Source organism: Canis lupus, chromosome 14 (assembly GCF_048164855.1).
Source record: "Canis lupus baileyi chromosome 14, mCanLup2.hap1, whole genome shotgun sequence".
NCBI classification, from domain to species: domain Eukaryota; kingdom Metazoa; phylum Chordata; class Mammalia; order Carnivora; family Canidae; genus Canis; species Canis lupus.
The window spans coordinates 14,973,533-14,995,978 of record NC_132851.1 but is presented as its reverse complement, the minus strand read 5'-3'; the positions used below and the strand labels follow the sequence as shown (position 1 = coordinate 14,995,978).

General features: G+C 31.7%; 1 protein-coding gene and 1 long non-coding RNA gene across 2 annotated transcripts in view; one reads left to right on the top strand and one right to left on the bottom strand.

Moving 5' to 3' along the window:
- Window positions 1-22,446, top strand: part of CSMD3 (CUB and Sushi multiple domains 3) — a 1,168,727-nt gene that overhangs the window by 452,375 nt on the left and 693,906 nt on the right. Inside the window, exon 7 of the mRNA XM_072774281.1 lies at window positions 11,039-11,350. Within this exon, the coding sequence (XP_072630382.1) occupies window positions 11,039-11,350 (312 nt within the window). The remainder of the gene's footprint in view (window positions 1-11,038; window positions 11,351-22,446) is intronic.
- Window positions 19-22,113, bottom strand: LOC140603734 (uncharacterized). Its single transcript, XR_012006723.1, has 4 exons — window positions 21,955-22,113; window positions 10,813-10,938; window positions 6,120-6,238; window positions 19-129 (listed from the first exon to the last, which is right to left on the bottom strand). It is a non-coding gene; the product is annotated as an uncharacterized lncRNA (long non-coding RNA).

Here is a 22,446-nt window from a genome sequence, read left to right as displayed (position 1 = left end):
TTTTTTTTTTTTTTTTTGCTTGGATGCAATTCAATGTCCATTAAGTTCTTGCCGTAAATATATCTTCAGTTCAGGTTTCTTTGGCTTGAAGCATTAATATGAAAGCTGGCAACGTTTTGAGTGAATCATCTATAGATTTAATTCTCAATATTATTTTTTCAAGTACAGAATAGAAAGAGCTAATGTATTAGCTATTTTTAATACTAAAAACAAAATGTAGAGTTTAAATAAAAAGAGAATAAAAGGTCCTAGCACAGCTCAGTCAACTTGTCTGCCTTTTACTTTTCATTTCATAAAAAGATGGTCGTATGAATTTTGTCTAGATGTTCTTATTACCTTGTCATGCCTACTCCTTCATTCCATAGGAGTAGGCATGACATAGGATCAGTCAAATCAGTCAAATCAGTCAAATTTAATTGATTAATATTTATTAATAGTTTTTACTTGTGTGGTACACAGAAAATTTTCAGAGGTTGTAAGACAGAATTGTTTTCAAAGTAGAGTTTCCAGATAATATCCAGGATTCTTGTTTGAATTTGAATTTCAGAAAAATAGTGGATAGTTTTTACTATAACTCTGCCAAAAGTGTTGCACAGAACATCCTTATAGGGGGAAAAATGTTTATCTGACATTCAAATTCAAGCTAGCGTACCATATTTTTATTTACTAAGTTTAGCAACTCTATTTCCAGGGCTCATGGACATATGGTGGAGTCAGCAAATATTTGTCCTGCCTTTCGTCCGTATTAGTTCTAACATCTTTTCCACATTACAGCATTTACAATCCTTCTAATGTGTCAATCTTGTCCTGTCAGTCATCTGCTTAATATTCTTCAGTGATGCCTTAGCCTTTCAAAATTACGTTTTCCAGTCGAAATTTCTTGGATCTTCAAGCATTGGTGTCTTCCTACCAAATCTTCTATCACTCTCTTTTCATTCCTGCCATACCAAATAATTTGCAATTGCCTGAGCATGTCTTGCATTTTCCCCTGCCACACCTTTTTCCTAAGCTGTTTGTTACCTCTGACTAGGCTATTCTTTGATTCCTCATCCTTTAAATGTCTTTTCCACTAGAACGTTTTTCCCATTTTGGAAGCATAGCTAATGGCTTTACAGCTGTATTTTCATAGCTGTCCCTGTGTCTTTCATTGAACATATTACATGGCTCTGATTTTTTAAATTCATGATGGCTCATTTGCAAAGCAGGGATGGAATCCATGTGAGACAGAGAAGAGTGCGTGTGTGTTTGTGTGTTGGGGGGTTGTATTTGTGCTTGATGCACAGGAGTCATTTAATTCATGTGTGTGAAAAATAAGAGTAGAGAAAAGGAAGATAGCATGTCTCAGGTTTTATTTTTTTTTTAATTTTTATTTATTTATTTATTTATTTATTTTTATGTCTCAGGTTTTAAAGTCAGATATTTGAAATGCTAATGTAACATAGAAAAGGGAAAAAAATCCTCTCTTTGGTATAGAAATAATGAAGAATAGAAAAATTCATTAAGTAAATAACATTTACTTTCTCTAGAATAAATTTGAGATAAAATTTATTTTTCCAATATCTAGAAAAAATGTAAAAGCACAAGTCTCTTGCCGAATCTCTTTGTTCGTATTTTTTCTTAATTTTCCTGTCTTTCCAAGTAACTTCTGCTCTAAAAGAGATGGGATTCTTTTGTATTTAAAATACAAACTTATGTGTCTCTTCCCCAGGGAAGATTTGAGTGAAGGAAGCTCTAATTAACCTTCTGATATATATCACCCAGAGGATCAAACTTTCTACCCTTAGAGTAGAAAGTGTCAAAGAGAGCTGACCATATGTCACAATGTTAGAATAGATGATTTTTGAGGTCCTCCTAAGTCAGTTGTCCACATTTTATCTCTCAACTTTAGTACATCTTTTTCCATAATTAAACTAAAGAACTAAAATATATTTGAAACCAAGTATAAATGTAAATTTCAGCCATCATTGTTTTTTAGCTATCATTGTTATAGTATTCATACCTTCATTTTATTGACGATATTAAGAGACAGTGTTTTCATACTGTCTTGAAATAAAATGTATTCTTGGTGAGAAAATTAAAAAAGGAACTTAGCAGAGTAATTACATGAAGGAATATAAAATTTTACCTTTCCATATGGAAATACATATTTTAAATATCCTAACATAATTATACATAATACCCCGATATTTAATGTGTAATATATGTGCCTTTTTGGTTAATGGTAGCTTTTGAAGATAAACTCTACAGGTTCTTACTATTTCTGAAGGTTTTTTTAGCCTCCAACATGCTACTTTTCTCAGCCAGATTGGCATTTATTTTTAAGCAAATCACTTCTGCTACTAATTAATTAGTTGCTATAGAATAAAAAGTGTCTTACAGAGTGTATGATGTAGGAAAATAAGACCTTTCTTGGCTTCAGTTTCTTATTAGGCTGTTCTACTTTAACATATTATGCAGATACTCACCAGTTGCTCAGCAACCTTTCAAAAATCAACACTGTAATAGTCTTTTCTTCATAATGTCAGCCCTTTCCTACCCGCCCACACCTCCCTTATACCCCACTTGTTAGTAATGAACCCATTTCTTCTAATCATATAACAATCACATGAGACCAGGTATCAATTTATGGTAAATGCCTCAACCAGGAGCATTCACTGATCTGCAAGCTTCACACTCCTCAAAAACACGTTTCTAAAAGTGTCTCTATTACTTATTTTGAGAAGACTTTACAATAAACTAATTCAAACTGAATAGTAAAGCAATTACTCTAGTATGTGTTCTCTCAACCAGGAATCTATTTGTGTAGATTTTAAGAGGAAAATCTTGAGAGGCAGTAACTAACCCCACAGAGCATCTATCAGTACTATTGGGGTACATCAGAAAAATGTTGGGGTAAGGATAGCTCCTTGGTTCCCTCTAAATCATATCACATATATAAAACTAGTGTTATATAAACTTTGTACTTTAGGCTTTAGGAAAAGAGGAACACTTAAAATTAATGGAAAATGAAGGATATCCACCCTCTGTGAACTAGAAGCCATTATAGAATGAAATAGAGGGCAAACATGGACAAGGTCAGATAGTCAAGGTGAGAAGGAGTCAGAGACATGGTGGGTCAGAAGTAAGCCTCTTATTTTTCCTTTTAACCATGATAGTAGAAAGGGTAACTTCGCCATTTCCTTGTCCTTACTTCTCTCCTTTCTCCTTCACTATGCCAAATATCATTATTCTAAGATATTTTTTAAGGGATGAAAAGGGGGCTGGAAAACAGAAAAGAAGGGAAATGCTAACCCCATTTGAGAAAACACAAATGAAGGAGTGACTTACATGTTTTTGGATGGTTCTTCCTCTCTTTTCTATCATAAACCATAAAAATTGCAGTTTTGTTATAATGGAATGTTTTAATATTGTTTGAACACATCTGAACAGAATCAATTTCTTTTTTTAAGATTGTATTCATTTATTCATGAAAGACACAGAGACAGAGGCAGAGACATAGGCAGAGGCAAAAGCAGGCTCCTTGCAGGGAGCCAGATGGGGGGTCATGCCCTAAGCCAAAGGCAGACGCTCAACCGCTGAGCCACCCAGGCATCCCAGGTTCAATTTCTTATATCCTCAGAAATACCTTTGACACTCAATAGTACATATATTTATATATGTAATATACATATTATACATATATATAATATATATTAGAAATTAAAGTAGTATATTTAGCCCTGTTCATTCTTCTCTCAAACTCATTAAACATTCAAGGGGAAGTGGGGATGCATACATTTGAGACATGCTTTCTACCTTCAAAAAGTTATTAATACATATCAAATATCACCTTGCAAGGCTCTGAAAGTGAAGGAATTCCTGATGTAATACTTTGGAATAGAAAATATTAGTATTCATTTTTCTTAATAGCACCTTTAAATCTTCCAAGGGAACTGGCAGCTATTCCATAAAATTTGGTGTGGAAGGAAATTAAACAAGTGTGTGTTAAGTTACATTTTGTTTGTTGAATGATAAATACTTCTACTTTAGCTGAGAGATAAGAGCTGCTGCAAGAGTGAAGCCTAAAAATTCAAGATTCTAGACGGTTTTAGAAAGGTGTGGAGGGACAATCTGTCCCTTTCTCATATTCTCATGAAATGTGGCAAGGGTGACATTGATTTCATTTTGAAACCCAGGTCTTTGAGTTTTATTGTCAGTATTGTGACCTTATGGAAGAATATTACACTCAGTTGTGCCAAAGATTTCAGTTTGTATTTTGTGGGTATTTATTCCTACGAGTGGTGTGTGTGTGTGTTTGTGGTTGGGTACATTAAGAAATGACCCCTAGGATCCACCACTACACATAATTGAGACTTCCAATATGTTTGAAAAGGAATAAATGATAAGAAAATTTTATTCTGCAACTTTAATCAACTAATGTTGCAAGAAATGGTCTTTTAAGAGAGAGAATATCTTCAAAACTCAAGTTTTCCCTACCATACTCTTTATTTTTAGTATTAAGAAATGAAATGTCTATTCTCTCACATTTTTATAACAAAACTGTGATACTTAGTGTAACATTCAGAGATCTACAATATATATGTAATATATTTATCACAAATATATTTTATATATAGTTTTGTCATGGTTGCCCTATACAGTACTCTCCATATACTTTCTAAAACTTATGATATTTGCTATATTTCATTTAGATAAAGGTATTTATGGTTGCTTGGCATGTGAATTTATCAACAGTTCAAACAATTCAGAATATGGGATTTTTATCTTGCATGTAAACAACCTGACACTAGTAAATATCTTGATGGATATTTGTTTTAATTTAATTGTTTATTTACTCACAGTAAATGTTAATTTAGTAGATGTATCATTAAATCTTGCTATCATCAGTTTCAGCTTAGATTGCAAATATTTATTCACTTAGTTTGCATATTAAATCAGCCTGATCTCTTGTACCTGATAAACAATAACAAATCCATTTGCAAAATTTAATATTAACTTCCCTATTTAATGCTTACAAATTTGAATTCAAATATATAAATAGAAACACAAACATATATTCAATTCAGAAACAATTTATATTTAAAGTTTCAATTCCATTTTTAAATTAGTACACGCCTAATTAAATTAATTTGTCAACATAGAAAAATCAGCTACTTGAAATATCGATTTCTTTTTAATTCTATGAAGATCAATCATCTTTTCACATTTTAACATCTCAGAAATCTGAATACATATGACAGGGTTTTTGTATTGTCATGTCATAGTTGAATTTGGTAGAATGCTTTTTTTTTTTTTCCTTAGAGAGGCATCTTATAATCAAGAGTATATTATTTTAATTTAATTAGATATTTTAAGATCATAATCTTATGTAATCTCAATATAAATGCAGCATTTTAATTTAAAATAAAAACTGTCAGACTAATATAGACCCGTTCTTTAAAATTACATTAAAAACTTTTTTTTCAGTATTGTTTCACTTAAAATTCTCTCAGTTTACCCATCTCTTTTCTAAGTTGAATATTCATAGTATAAATTCATTCCCTAATTTGTACTGTAAAATGCTAAACTATGTAGATTTTAGCATACTGGAATTAATAATGTGTAAAATACCTAGGTTATGTACTGAAAAACAATATGCTTCCTGAAAATTATAGAATGTAACAAAGCAGTGGCTTTGTTTTACCTCATTCCCACATACTGCAATTAATTTTCAAGTTACCTCACTTATTAACATGTTTTTAAGTTTTATCCAAGTAATATTAAAGAACTACAACATATACATTAAAATATATATGCTAAAATTTATAGACTATCTAAATAATGTCCCAAATATAATTGTTGCATTAGTTGTATTTAGATTTTATTTTGATGTTATTTTGTATATTTTTCCTTTTGCATGTTTTCATGTTAAATGTTTATTGCATTTTTTTCATTATATATCGTAATGCCACAAAATTATTCACTTATAATTATTTTGTTAATTAAACTCATTCAAATGTTTCACTTGAAATATTAAAGTTAATGGAACAGAATATATTCTTTATATAAAATAACATGCCAAACATAAATATCTAAAAGCCACTTCTTTGAATCTGTAATTATCATTAACATGTACTTACATAGCTCTGTACATATTGGGCCATCCGCTCGTATCTCTAGCAACATATTCTGTTCTTCAATTCTGTGATGAGTTAGACAATAATTACGAAGTACAGTGGCACAAAATTGTTTTAAAAATCTGTAAGGATAAATTTGATCATAGATTAAAATTCAATTATGAAATTAGTTTTCATTTGTTAGATTTTCTAAATAACACGTTTAAAAATGGCTTTATATAAATTATGCTTAGTCTCTTGAAGATATATTGTTGAAATAAGAAAGCCTTCAAAAATATAATTTTCATTATGATACATAATATAATCCAAATTCCATATTGTAAGGATTACTGTTAAATAAATTTGCCTATTTACATGTGTAACATATGTCATTTTCCATTATCATAGTTCCAAAGATGACATATAGTTATGATTTATAGAAGCATGCTTATATATGTAAACCATTTCATTTTATTTTTGTTATATTGAGAAATGTTTTATTAAGGAATATTAATAAAATATACCTTAAACCTGTGTTTATATTGTAAACATCTAATTTCTAAATATATCTCAAGCAATTTAATGGCAGGATAATCTAATTGTGAAAACACAACTTGTATACATAATTTGATTTCGAATGAAGAATGGATCTTCTGATGTACATTTTATTCCTTAATTTCGGTTGTATGTTGTGTAACACATGCATTTAATACTGTGCTATTAAAGATAATGTTTTCTTAATTGTGTAGCATACTTAAATTTTTAAAAGAAAACAAAATATATTTTAATATTGAATTAGCAATATAATATATTTAATAATGGATTGTTGCTATGCATAATCCTAAGGCTTTTTCCAACATTGGCAATTACCTCATAAAACAGTATGTATGCAAAAACGTTGAGTGTTTTTAAACTGTTAAATGGTAAATGGTGCATTTTGACAATTTAAAAATCTGTGTTTCAAACACTGCCAATTTAAAGTGGTACCAAAACCAGTATGCTAAATTGGTCTACATTTTAGATAAAATGGTTATATATGATATAACTTTATGTTGATGGATGATTTTATTGCCTTATAAAGGAAATCAATGTTATTTTTATAGAAGTTATTCTATTTTATATATCAAACATATTTAATTACATTTAGATGCACTTCTGTCTTTTGCTATTATAAGATATGACTACTTTTCACTCTACAGAAATTTGAACATTCTAAGTAAACCAAATTCACATGAACATTGTACACTTTTAAGGTTTGGGAATTATGACACAAATCTTCAAGTAACTCTCACTTATGCAAATAAATCTTCAGATTCCACACTTTTTCAAAATGATGTCTTTGAAAGTTTTTTTTTTTTTTAAGATTGTATTTATTTATGGAAGACACCAGAGAGATAGAGTCAGAGACATAGGCAGAGAGAGAAGCAGGCTTCATGCAGGCAGCCTGATATAGGACTCGATTCCAGGACTCTGGAATCATGCCCTGAGCTAAAGGCAGACACTCAACCACTGAGCCACCCAGGTGTTCTTGTCTTTGAAAGTTAAAAACAAAATTGTCAGTTTTCCTCACCTTAGAACTTCTCTTCAACATTATATGTTTGAAATATGACTTTTCCATAGTAAAATTATAATCATATTTGGTTTATGAAATGTATTATTGTTAATATTATTTTAGCATTATTATTAACGTTATTCATTTATTATTCTTTTGATGACTATTTCTTGAGCATCTACTATGTACCAGGCACTGTTCTAGATGCTGTGAATAGAATAGAATAGAATAGAATAGAATAACAAAAATCTCAGCCTTTGGAGCGCTTGCATTCTAGTATGGGGAAGAAAGAGTATGAACACAAAATATACATGAAACATAACAACTAGTTAGCAAAATAGCTGGTTGAAATATATATCTAGTTGGACTATGATGGTTAAATAAATTACTTTTCAGTACTTCATTCCAACACTCCAACTTGTTCTGTATCCGGTTAAGAAGGTAGTACTGAATCACCACCACCATTAGCCAAAAGTAGAGTTCTATTACTGAAGATTTTAAGATTGGAATTGCTAGCAAATCCTGGATCTTTTTTTAATATTTTATTTTTTATTCATGAAAGACTCAGAGAGAGAGAGAGAGAGAGAGGCAGAGAAACAGGCAGAGGGAAAAGCAGGCTCCATGCAGGGAGTCTGATGTGGGACTCAATCCTGGAACTCCAGGATCACAACCTGGGCGGAAGGCAGGTGCTAAATCACTGAGCCACCCAGGGATTCACAGCAAATCCTGGATCTAAAGGCTAAGAAAAATCAGTTCTCTCATATTTGGAGACTATGAGAGTCTATTTAGACTATCTAAATAATGTCCCAAATATAATTGGGGACAACAGGATGAATATTGAAGACAATCATCCTGTTGTCTTTAAGAAAATGCCCATTTGGAATTGGTCTGTAGGTCTTGGATTGGTTGTAGAAGCAAACTAGACACATTCCCAAGAATTATCCCAGAATTATTGACCCATATAAATTGAGATTATTTATCTATTGCGTTATTTAATATAACCCTTATTATTGACGAAATAGAGATTATTTAGGATTATTTAGGTTAATGACTTCAGTGATCAATACAATAAATAGCTATTCAGTTTACTCTTTGGAGTAAGGTCAGAACATTGAGATTTGAGATAGAGTACAAATTCTATTATTTTTCAAACTTTTAGATTGTATTTCACAACATATGTTTATAGTTAAGTAGTTTCCTTCCTTAAACTAAAACTGAATGCCTGGGAATTATAATACAGTTAAGGAAAGTTTTAAAGCATTAGTGTCCATCCTCCCCAATTTTATACTTCCTTTCTAGAAATGGAACATGCCGTTTGATTCCCCAGGTGAATCATATGGATCAGTTAATTGTTTTTATAGTAACAAGCACATGGGTATTTCAAATGTCTGATTTATTATGGGGTTATTTACCAAATGTTAGTATTATTAGCATAGTTATTGCTTAATCATGTGATTAAAGAAAAATCTTACTAAATATTAGCTTAGTAAATGTTACTGGCCAGTTTGCATAACCAACATGGATTTAGGAGATCGTAATCTTCATAAAATGACTTGGATAAATATTCAATGGCAACTTTTTTCGACTGTTTTAAAATATATTAAAAGCCTTTAAAATCATCTCATAATTGTCATAACTCATTTACCCGTAGATCTCTTAAAATACAATCACTTATTTTATTATTTTTTAAGATTTTATTTATTTATTCATGAGAGACAGAGAGAGAGAGAGGCAGAGACACAGGCAGAGGGAGAAGCAGGCTGGATGCTGGGAGCCCGATGTGGGACTCGACGCCGGGTCTCCAGGATCAGGCCTTGGGCTGAAGGTGGCGCTAAACCGCTGAGCCACCCAGGCTGCCCAAATATAATCACTTAAATCATTTGAATTTCTTGTTCAAATTAAACCAAAGTATAACAATTTAGGCTGGCAGAATTAGTATCAGACATGTGTCCCTTTGCTTGCTTATGAATGAGAGGACCCCATGTTTGGCTTCCTTTTTTACTTTAAAGCAGAAAATAAAATTACTGGCCCTACTAGCCAAAGAGAGGACAAAAAAAAAAAAAAAAAAAAAAAAAAAAGGTAGAGCATGCTCTACCTTTAAGTGATTTATTTTCCTCTTGCAGGATGGTTAAAATATACTTAAGTATTTTTGTCTACAATATCTAATTATACATTGTGGACAGAATTCCAATATGCAGTTTATGAGAAGGCAGAAGGCAGATATATGAAAACATACCACTCATTGGCCTTGAAAAATACTCACACATCTTTAACCAGGACCTGATGATTATTCCTAATTAGTATCTATATTTCCAACATTCAGTATTTTTTCTTGTTAAGCAGTTTAGATGTCAAGATCCTTTTGAAAATATCTTTGTTCCATTTCATACTTTTATTATTAGGTTACTTTTTTCATTTTATAATAATTATGTACTACTATAGACAATCTTTTAAAAAGGTTTAAGTCAAAGGAAAAAGACAAGCCCAATTTGGCACCTTTAAATCTATTTTTAAATTACCATGAAACCTTAATAAAGTTAAGAATGTAGAGAAATATATACCGTGAAATGCTTATGAGATATTTGGAAATCCTCAACAACCACTTATTAAAGCTAGTTGTTTAGGAATACAGATTCCAAATTATTGGTTAATTTTCAATCATTTCTAAATACAATTATTGTTTAATTAGTTGAAAATTGGTTAAACTCAAGTTTTACTTTAAAATAGCAAAAAAAATTTACCCAACTTCGGAAAACAACCCACTGAAGTCTAAAGCATATATAGCTCATGACATTGAATATTTATCATGTTGGCTGCTTTCTGGCAAGTGAGGTTAAGATAGGCATTTACATAGAATAGTTATTTCAGAGTTTTATTTCTTTAATCATTTTGTTTTAATTTTGGCTTTGATTTTAAATTCTCCTTCACTTGCTTATTTTAGAATAGAAATTTTTGATATTTTTCCCAGAAATTATGAAGAGATATGGCACAGACTATTCAAAGCATACTTTTGAGAAAAGTGTGGTTACACAGTTACCCATTCTGTCAAAATTTGTCACTTGCCAGGCATTTGTTGCTAATATTCATCTGTAGATAAATAACAAAGATTGATTCAGGGCCACATAGTGGGTTTATTCTTTCGCCTTTTCCCTTCTAATGTGTTACCTTTAAAATGTGGTATATTGATGTGTGATATCTATTCATAGGTTGATTAATACAAAGCAATCCTCAGATCTGGTTACTTCACATTTTAGTGGCGTGTTTGTGTTTTGCCTCTTCATGTTGATTATCCTTAAAGTAATAGAAGGGAATATAACTTATTAAACTTATCAGAAAAAATAAACACAATTTAAAAGAAAAAGTTAGCATCTAGTGCTACTGTGTCCCACAGGTTCTTCTACATTGACCCACACTACCTCCACTGGTGAGTTAGAGGAGCATAACAGGACTGCCACTGGTGCTTTTGCTGTTGCTAGCACATCTGCAGATGTTACTGTATCCAGTGTTACAGCTGTCACCATCCATAGACTTTCCGAGGAACAGCGAGTGCAAGTTACGAATCTCAGAAATTCAGGTCTGGACCCCAACACATCCAAGGACGGGCTCTCTCCTCATCAAGCAGATACACAAAGTACAAGGAGAAGACCAAGAAATGCTGAACAGATAGAAAGAACTAAAGAGCTTGCAGTTGTTACTCATAGAGGTATTGGATGTTATTTTACTTGTGCCCATTTAGTTACAGCCAAAGCTATATTTTGGTAATGATTCTAATTAGAGAATGAGCTGAAAGAGAGCCAAGATGTAGGAAGCAAAAAAAAAAAAAAGTTTAAGGTGGATGAAAAATATAGATAGTAATAGCCAAAACCTGAATAATTGAAAGCACAAAAATTAAAAAAAAATCGAAGTGAAATGCAAATATTGGGTGGGGGCGGGGGTAAAAATAGAAAGACAGAATGCATAAAAGAGATAATAAAAATAAGTTCTAAATATCTATTGCATATTATATGCTAGTTATGATGTTGAAATAATTTGAAAATAAAATAACCAGTTTCTATTAATAAGTGTACATATTTACACAGGGATGATTTATCCTATGTAGTAATTTTCAGTATTTGCATGAATTTTTTATGTTACACAGATGCTATTTAACAATTAAGAAAATAGATAATTTGGGCAAATAGGAACATTCTGTCTGGTGATTATTTTATAAAGCTTGCTCTTCTATATCTAAATTACCTATTGCCTGAGCTATATGACTGTACTGAGGTTTGTCATTTTGAAAAGGTAACATCCATTCATTCAGATTCAAGTTTAAAAATCCATTAACTTTCTGATTTTTATAGAAAAACATACCACAAGGCCAAATAATATATTGGTAATTTTCTAGTTAATTAATATAAGTCTATCTTTTACAAAACTAGGAAGTGTAGCATGTGTATTTTTCCATTTCTTGGTAGCAAGTTTCACTGAGCAGATCATGAAAAAAAGTCAGTGTAGTGTCAAAAAATAAAGGGCCTTAATTTATATTGATATATGCATCAGTGGAAATATTAATTAATTGAACATGTTTCAAGTGCAGAATACCTATTCCAACTCTATTTCCAACTCATCATCATATATTCTCCAAACTGGATATGGTTTATGTAGTGTGATTGGGCATGGTTTATAGAGAGCATGATGTAAGTAATGGCAAGCATTCTGTGCTTAGAGTACACGAAGGAGAAAAATCAAGACATCCTTATATAAACTAGTTGAAAATCATACAGATGTATCTCAGAAGCTCATGTCCATCACAATTCATACTGAAGTTACTTTAGTTCTCTTTAAGAAGCATCCTAAAATGAATTCTTAACATGGAGTAGTCCCCTGTAAAGAATTAAATCAATATCACCCTGCTTCTCTATTCACGTTCTTACTATATTTCCACTGCTAAGAATATAGACATCATGATAAAACTGATTATTTGCTTAATAAAGTAGACCACTTTTTCTTAGTACCAGGAAATTTTTTAAGGTGTAAATATCATTAAAATATTAAGAAAAGGCCCTTCTTCTATTCAGGCTTTGCATTCTCTTTGGAAAATTGCATGAGCTAACATTGACAAACTACTCTAACACATTGAATAAAAGACAGGTAATTATTAGACATATTTTTATTATATAGATCAAGTAATAATACAAACACCGCTTTAGCCAAAGTTTGCCATCAAGTGATGTGAGAAATTCTGGGGTTATAAATTAATATTTTATAGAAGTAGGAAAAATAATTCAAATTGAAAAGAGAATAAATAGTAGTCAATTATTACATTCAATAAAGTGATTTGAAAATTGGTCTGAAATTTTGAACTAATTTCAAGTAAATTTTAATTAAGTATATCATTTCCTTGGTAAATTCCAAGTTTCTCAAATTTTCTCAATTGTCATAATCTCCTAACTCTATTTTAGAGCTTACACGTTTCAACCTTTCCCATATTCTTTCAAAAATAGTGTTTCTGAATATAATTGCCATTTGGTAGTGCCATCTACTTTTGAAATAAATATTTCTCAGTTACTTATGTTTAAGTTATGTGTATGGGAAACATTCTAAATGGTACATTCATTATTTTTTCAGTGACTTAAGTTATTATACTTTTATCAAATCTCTATTTTAATTGGAATTGATCCTTCTGACTCTCCTTCAGTACTTTACCATTTTATTGATTTCAGATAGCTAGTTATTACATTTGAGACACAAACGTAGAATATCTTGGGTTAAAAATGTCAATATTAGAAATAAAAGAGACCTATCATCCTATGTCTATTAATGTATTTGAAAACACTCAATATTTAACTGTATTTTCAGAAATAAAATGACTTCAAAAACTTGACTCTTAGCAGGGCCAAATTTCTAAATTTGAATCGGCTGACATCAAAGCAGTATTCTTTATAAAAATAGTTCCAGCTCACCAGACATTCTTGAATGCCTAATAATACCAGGCTCTGTTCAAGAAAATGAAGATAATATATGACCCTCTACTTTAAGAGATTGAGATAGAGTGGGAGACGTAGAGAAACCTGTCTGATGGTACAGGGAAAATTTTGTAAAGCTCATAGCTGATTAGAATACTCAAAGAGTTATGGAGTATATGCAGATAGTGAGACGTTTAATTCATATTTTAAATGAGTCAGTAAACATAATGCAAAGCTAATTCTATAGTTTCCTAGATATTTTAGAGAAAACAAATTAGTTTTTGTTCTTCTATTCCATGGTCCACAATGTAGTGACAATTGCTTTTTAAATCTGATTACATCACAACACTGCTTTAAAGATTCCAGTGGCTTCTCAATGACCTTAGAAATAAAACCAAGCGATCCCTGGGTGGCTCAGCGGTTTAGCGCCTGCCTTTGGCCCAGGGTGCGATCCTGGAGTCCCGGGATTGAGTCCCACGTCGGGCTCCTGGCATGGAGCCTGCTTCTCTCTCTCCTCCTGTGTCTCTGCCTCTCTCTCTCTCTCTCTCTCTCTATCATAAATAAATAAATAAATCTTTAAAAAAAAAAGAAATAAAACTAAGATTTGGTGATGACCCACAGGAGAGTCCATGATCTAGCTTTTGTCCATATCTCTAAATTCATCCAGTATGACTCTCACAGTCAGTTTAGTTTTTTGGCCAAACATAGATTATTTTATTTTGCCAACCAAACACACCATGTTCTTTACTACTTGAATACATCTTTATGAACTATTCCTTCCATCCTTTCAGCCAGATCATTCTAATTACCTTTTGAAATTTTAGCTTAAATTGTCACCTTCGGGAAAGTTAGGCTTTTCTATTATAACTCACCATTGGTCTCTGTACTCTTCCTGCACTTGTAATCATTAGCCCTATGGTTTATCCTTTAAAATTTATCTCTATGAGGTAAGGAGTGGGTGGGTCTGGTTCATGTTGCATTCTCAGTGCCTAGAATAGCTTTTGAACCATAGACATACTTAAATAATATTTGCTAAACTAATGCATGAGTATTCACAATATGACCAGCTAAAGCATTCACCTACATTTTTTATAAGTCTTGAAATTATAATTTTCAATATACTCAAATACCTACGTATTTCAGTGTTCAAGATAACTACTTCATTTTGTCATAATCATAAAAACACCTTTTCTAATAATCCCTAAACTCTATAGTTCAATATTATAGCCCTAAGAGATTTCAACTCAAAGTTGACTTAAAATAACAGGGCCTGTGTAATAATATTACAAGTAGAGTGTCCTGCGCTTCTGCAACTATGTATTTCAGAATTATCTAGAATATCTCAGATTAATCTAATATAACATCATTATTTTGTAAAGAAAATTGTGCTCTGGCAGAGAATGTATGAAAATCTAGTTCATATTGCTAGATTAGTATTTATTCATTCTTTCATTTATTCAAGATTTATAAGGATCTAATGTAGCCAAAGCCTTGTATTAGATGAGATTAACTTTAGTTATTAGGTGATAAACACAATTGGATTTTCTTCCTCAAGAAGTTCATAGTCACACTATTTAAAAAATAATCATTAAAACGTGTTTTCTCCACATAATTTAACATTGTTTTTTCTTTTATATTTTAGAATATTTCTCTTTTTTTCAATATGCAGGCAAGTTCTGTCAGCTGTTAATGAGCAACCTTGGTAGTTGCTGTTTTCAAGTATAAAATGTGGATATATTCTGGAAGAGTTACTATACATCAGTATATAATTATAAATTGTCTTTTATTATTTTTCCTAGTGGAATATTAACTTAGATGATTATAACATGTTGTGGAGTCAAATGTGTTATGAGCAGTTTAAAGCTATTGCTGCTGTTTATTTTGACATAGTGTAGTCAATTATTCCATATATGTTAATAGTATATTTAAGCATGTCAATAGGATCAAGCAGAGCATTAGTTTGGTTTACAAAGTAATATGAAATTATGTTTTACTAAAATTGAATATGATGTAGGTTCCCCCTCTTTATAACAGGAGCCTAAAAGAAAACTTATTTTAATCATGAGCTTTTGACTAAAAGTCTTTATTATTTTCACCTTTAAGGTAAGAATGGTTAATTCAGCATAAAACTTCATTTTAGGTCAGCAGTTTTAATCTAAACAAAAGCAGTATTTTTTTTATTTTTATCATAAGCAATATTTTTTTGAAGTTAGCTCATCTTAACATTTACTTTGCTTAACATAAAGGGGAAAACAGACTGTCAAACAAACTGAAATTTCTAGTTAATTCAGATGTCAAATTCTGTGATATATAACAACTTTGTTCAAAAAAAAAAACAAACTGTAATCTAACAGAAAATTTATTGTATTGAAGTAATAGTTTCTGGATGCCTACAGTGTGCCTTCTACTAATAGGCTATTTGGCTACACGGAAAATTTTAAATATTTTCAGCAGCTTGCAAGCAACTGATACTGTTTTCAAAAATTCTATTAATAGTTTTTATACAGTGTAAATTTGTAAATCTAAGGCATTTCTTTAAAAAAAAAGCCTTCATAAGCAATAGCACAACGAGAAAGTTAATTTATGGTTGGTTACTTAGATCTTTATGGATACTGACATATGTCCATCAAATATTTGGGTTTTATTGAACATATCATCTCTTTGCTAATCATGGGATGAACTCAAAAGAAGTAAAATATGGCCTTTATTTTTAAAGGAAAAGGTGTAGGGATACAACTGCAGTGGAAAATTATCTATCACACCTAAAAGAAGGAATTGCGATAGAATGAGTATGAGTGGGGATGAATTATAACTATCTTCAAATGTGTGATGTGTTATATGTAAGAGAGATAAAACCTGTTCAGCCATAGGTTGTAGAATTTGTATGGAATCACAGGGAGATACAATTAAAAATAAGACTTCTAACATTGAGTTTTGTTCAAATATAGATTGTGCATTTCAGGAAGCAGTAAATTTCCAAATCACTAATAAGATATTCAAGCATAGCCTGATGGACAAATTAGTCTTTATAAAGCATTTAAGTATCAAAGAGTATATCCATAATATGATTGTTACTCTCCCTCGTAATCCTAAGTGTCTATAATAAACTATCCAAATAAATATTAATTAAATGTATTTATCATCTTTTTCCACTTGATGTTTGAATTGACATGGACTTATTTTTATGGTTATCAAATTATGTAGCCAATGTTAAAACAACCATAAATGTGGCCAGCACCAATATCGAGGAAGTTAGAGATTGGTTCTCTCCTTATTTCAATAACTTGGCCGCATATATGTTTCTCCCAGAAACCAATGCCTACCTTTATGCCCTAAATTCTTAAAAACTCTCCATTTGAGGATTTCTAGCTTTTTTAGTGTTTAAGATGACAGAGTTACTTTCTTCAGGATCTCCTCTTCTTTTTTCTTTCCTTCCTTCCTTCCTTCCTTCCTTCCTTCCTTCCTTCCTTCCTTCCTTCCTTCCTTCCTTCCTTCCCTCCTTCCTTCCTTCCTTCCTGTATTTTCTTTCTGGCTTTTTTCTTCCTTCATCTCTTTCTTTAATCAGTTTCTTTTCTCACTTCTTTTCTTCAACAATCTTCCTTCCCTTCCCTTCCCTTCCCTTCCCTCCCCTCCCCTCGCCTCCCCTCCCCTCCCCTCCCCTCCCCTCCCCTTCCCTTCCCTTCCCTTCCCTTCCCTTCCCTTCCCTTCCCTTCCCTTCCCTTCCCTTCCCTTCCCTCCCTTCCCTCCATCTTCAACAGATGTTTACTGACTTACTTACACCACCAGAATTTCTTCCAGTTTTTGAATAAACAACATTGAACAAAAATGAGTAGACCCTGCTTCATTGAGTTTATATTCGAGTGAAAAGAAAAAGACAAAATGCAAATAAACAAAAACCTACCTTACCTGATTGTAGCAAGGATGGAGCAGAAAATTAAAACAGGCTACATGAAAAAAATAAAAAAATTAAAAAAATTAAAAAAAAATAAAACAGGCTACATGATATATGAGTGACTACCTTAGTTTGGAAGGGCAGGAAAGGCCATTTTGAGGAGGTAAACATTAAATGGACCTAAATAATATGGAAGAAGACTGCCATGCTAGGATCACAGGAGAAAGCATATCAGGTAGAAAAAACAATAATTAGAAGCTTTGCTTGAGAAAAAGAAAGCCCAGTGTGCTGGAGTTCAGTGGCCAAGGAGGAGAGGGGTTGAGATGAGGCAGGAAACTGATAGAAACCACAGATCATGTAGTCTCTGAGGATGAGGTTAAGAGTTTTATTTAAATCTAAGTGAGACAGGAGCCACTAGTGGTCTTTAGCAGAAAAGTATGTAACTTTCTTTAAGATGTTATTTCAACAAGAAATTAAAGAGAAAAAAAAGGAATAGGCTGACAGATTACTAATATATGCAGAGATGCAAATAACAGTTGACAGAGACTGGGAGTTGAAGTCTTAGATTCTGCTTCCCAACTTCAATGTGAATACAAATCACCTGGTAGTCTCGTTTAAATGCAGATTGTGATTTGGTTGGATTGGGTGGGATCTGAAGTTCTGCACCCCTAACGAGACTACAGGTTGTGTTGATACACTGAATGCAAGACTTAACATGAGGATGTTATCATGAAGAGAGAGTGATACTTGTCAAACAGTACCTGCTCTCTGTCCACTCCCCAGGAGATCATGTTCTCCACTTGAAATCTTCACAATGTTGATCAACTATCTCAGAGAGTATAGTAAAATTTATATTTTCAGTCTGTAAGAATGACTCTAGTGGGAATTTCCTGAGTGGAGGGGTTACCCTAGGGCAGGTGAATTTCCTGGGTCAACCTTAATGACAATAGTAAACTCTGTCAACTCTTGAGATTGACTGAGCTGATTATATTAGTACTGATCTCACTTGAAAGATCAATGACTGTATGGATAAATGATGAAAGCATTTCCTTGTCAAGTTTTAACTCACCTATTTTCATTTTTATGCTAAATTTTATACCTTGAAAGGATTTTTTTAAAGTGTGTTACCAAATAACAGAAAGAAAAAAAAAAAAACATAAAAATGAGTCTCCCTTTCTTACCATGTTTCAAGTCTCTGAAAGGCTAATTGATAAATGGAAGCAAACTGGTGAAAGAAAAGATACAAAATTGAATTACCAATTCAAAACTTTTCATGATTGAATAATTAAGCATTATCTTCTACTTTATATAAATGGCAAAGTTGCATTTGCCTGCTTGAATTCCCTGGTCTTTCTTTAAGACTAAGTGATGTACTGATTTTTATGCATGTTTAGCATAAATAATGGCAGAATAGAGAATTTGTAACTCTTAAAAAATTATGTGGCTACACATGATTCCTGTAATATACTTTCATTTCATATGTTATTGATTTTTTATGGTAGAACTTTGATATTGGTCAACTAGATATATGTTTAACAGATAGGGAATTATTAATATTTAGGTGAGTGTACTATATATAAATATTGACTTTGCATGCTTTATCAATATTTTGTCATTTTTTGTTTTTTTCATTGTTCTCTTGACTTTTTCCTAATTATGTTATTTTGTGAAAAACTGTGTTCAGTGTTGATATTTGTAGCAGTTTAAAAATCCATGTCTAGAAGTGTACATATTATTTAAATACATAATTCTTTATTATCATCCTCATTTTCTATTCCATTACCACATTTCATCACATTTGTAATATTGTCAAAACTATATTATTCATTCCAGTAAATATATTTTTACATTTCTAATTCTTTTATATTTTCTTGAGTAAGTTGCTCTTAGGGAGAAAGAAGAGAAAAAATAAAGTGTTAGAATTTACTTGGTAATAGGTTTATGTATTTTAAAAAGACGTTAGATAAAAATACTGTGAATGCCTGAAGATCTTTATGACAAAATTAAGCAATAAAAACTTATTTTTTTCACAACTGATAAATTTGCAAAGTATTGTTTTAACATTTTTATCCAATGCTATACCACAAGCCATGCTTTTTAATTATTCCTTTGCAGAGATTTTAAGAACTATTGATGACCCTTTGTTTTTGTTTTCCTTTCCGTAGATTTTGGGAGGCATATATCTTTTCCCATTAATTGGAACTATCACCTCGAAACAATGGTCTTCATAATTTTTTTCAGATTTTCCATCCCATTGTTATGCTAATCAGTAATTGTTAATCATATATCTTGGTAGCTTATTCTTTATATAACACACTATTTCTCATTTTTATAGACTGGGCAAACAAGGGAAGAAAATATATACTACATTGATTAAAAAGGAAAGCTTAAAGATTGGAGATGAAAATGGTTTTGTGTGTCACTGATTTCCCCAGTTACCTCTGAATGATGGTCACAGTTAATGTGATTATTCTGACTTAAATCTTTTCCCTTGTTAAAATATTTTGAAGGGGCTAGACTTTCTATTTGTGCTCAAAATTTGTGCCAAAGTGGACTCCTCTGCCTTTTGGAGTATGAAGAAATGGTCCTATGTTAGAGACATTTTTATCTTGTTCAGAATTATTTCAGGGCATTTTCACCCATTTTTGCAACAAGCTGCTTCCCTTGCATGTAGTTTCCTAGAGCATATGGCTGCCCTGCTGTGCACAGAGTGAAATCACACAATTAAGTTTTACGATTTTAGGAAGAGCAGAACCTCCATATATGGCAGAACACAGAACAGCATGGTATTATGTTTGGGGTGCATTGTATATTTTTCTCTTCACAATTACATCATTTATATTCTAAATCATGGGCTATTGCTTTTTAGTGTGGATGCTTGATTTTTCTTTGTTTAAAATATTCTTCAAATGGCATTTCTTCCTCAATATCAAGTGGGATTAAAGTGACAAATTTCTAGATTGCTTTTTCTCGAGATCACCAAGAGGTTAGAAACTTTTCATTTTTAAGTCTCACATTAATAAAAAAAAAGTTTATCAACTCTTCTGAACTTTCTATTAGAAAGGAATGTAGCCAAAGATGGTTTTACTAAAAAGATTACAGGATGATTTGAATTTCATATCAAATTGGCAGTTGGCTTGTGCTATACCTTTTTTATTCATCTGTTCACACTTTCAAAATAAAGTATTAAGATGCTTCAAGCATCTTATAGTTGGCACTATCAATAAATAATCAATATAAAAAAATAAATAAATAAATAAATAATCAATATCTGTATTTGATATTAAGTTAATCAAGCCAATTCTACTTCACATTAAAGTAAAACAGGCTTTATATTGTTGACCACTTATATTTTATATGATAAGCTTCGCATTAAAAAATAAATGAGGATAGGATATACTAATCCCATCTATTTCTGGTTTTCTGGAATATACACTTGAGAGTTTTGATTAAATATATGGAATATGTTATTCATAGTCAGGTGGTGGTATAGACACTAGGATTGAAGTATCAGAATCAATTGAATGAACATATTTAACTAACATCTGTGTAACCTTGGGCAATCTACTCAGCACTTTACCATTTTACATCTGTGGAGAGGAGGATAATAAACCTATTTAGAGTAGATATTTTGTGGTTTAAAAAGCAGTAGGCACAGAGTGCCTGTGACTTAGATCACAATCAATAACTGATACTGCCCACTTCTGGAGCCTGTATAGGAATAAAATACACTCTAGGAATGTAAAAATTATTTAAGGTAAAGATATGTGAACAAATTAAAATAATTAACATAGAATTTTAAATCTCACAGGTAGGTTATTTTCATAGAAATAAATATAAATAGTTTAATGCAATATTGATAGAGAATTATGGTAACAATTAATATGTACAATTTTTTAACACTCTCCATACAGATTTTGTGTAGTTATACCAAAGTAATGTATTGCATTCAATCTTGGGTTTCTAGTTACCTCATATTTTTGTTTTTGCCAGTTTACCCTTAAAACAGTTACTCTCTAGTCAGAAATTCACTTATCTTTTTATCTACCCTATTCTTGTGAACTGTCTTTGTTTCTGGGACAGAGCAAAGAAGTTGCTAGAAAAGAGAGTAAATACACGACCTACATCTTCAAAACTCAAATCCCTAGGATTTAAGTAAGCAACTAATGGTAGAATTATGAGCAACAGTCACCCATATTTTTACTTAAAAATTACCTTTTGAAGTCCAAAAGTGGTTATACTTACACATGTAACACTCCTAATATGTTACATTAAGAGATGTTTAGTGCATATCTCTAATGATTTTCATGTACGAGTGGTATATCCATCAGAGTCCATTGGGAAACAGTAGAACATGGGCTAATTCAAGGAGGATTTACTTACAAAGGAATTGTTTCTAAGTGAGTGAATATAAAGAAACCACAAGGGATTGTGTTATATTGCAGAGTAGTAGCAGTTAGGACTCACCATCGCTGACACAGTGGGATGAGAGGAGGGAGATGTTGGACAGAGATGTGTATATGAGACTGGTATGAAAAAACTAGTGACCTTCAGTTAGGGTCCTAGTCAATTCTAGTCAAAGTAATGATGTGAGACCCTGCAGAATAATTCTGTTCTAACTTTCCTCTCTCCTTCCATCCTGGTGGAATTCTCCAGAGAATAGGGAGTCTGTTGATAGAATCTAGTGCTTCACAAACTTAAATGTGATAAGAATCATTCTGAGGACCTTCTTAAAATTCTAATTCAATCGGTCTAGGGTGGGACTTGGTAGTTTGCTTTTCTAACAAGCCTCTAGGTAGTATCAGCTCTTCTAGACAATGCCACAGTTTATGTGGCAGGATGTAGCCTATTCAGATCAATCTTCTGCAAAAAGAACAAGGAGGAAGATAGATCTGGAAAGGCATGTAGACAATATAGAACACAGGTTATGATCATTTCTTTGCTGTCCTCAACATCATT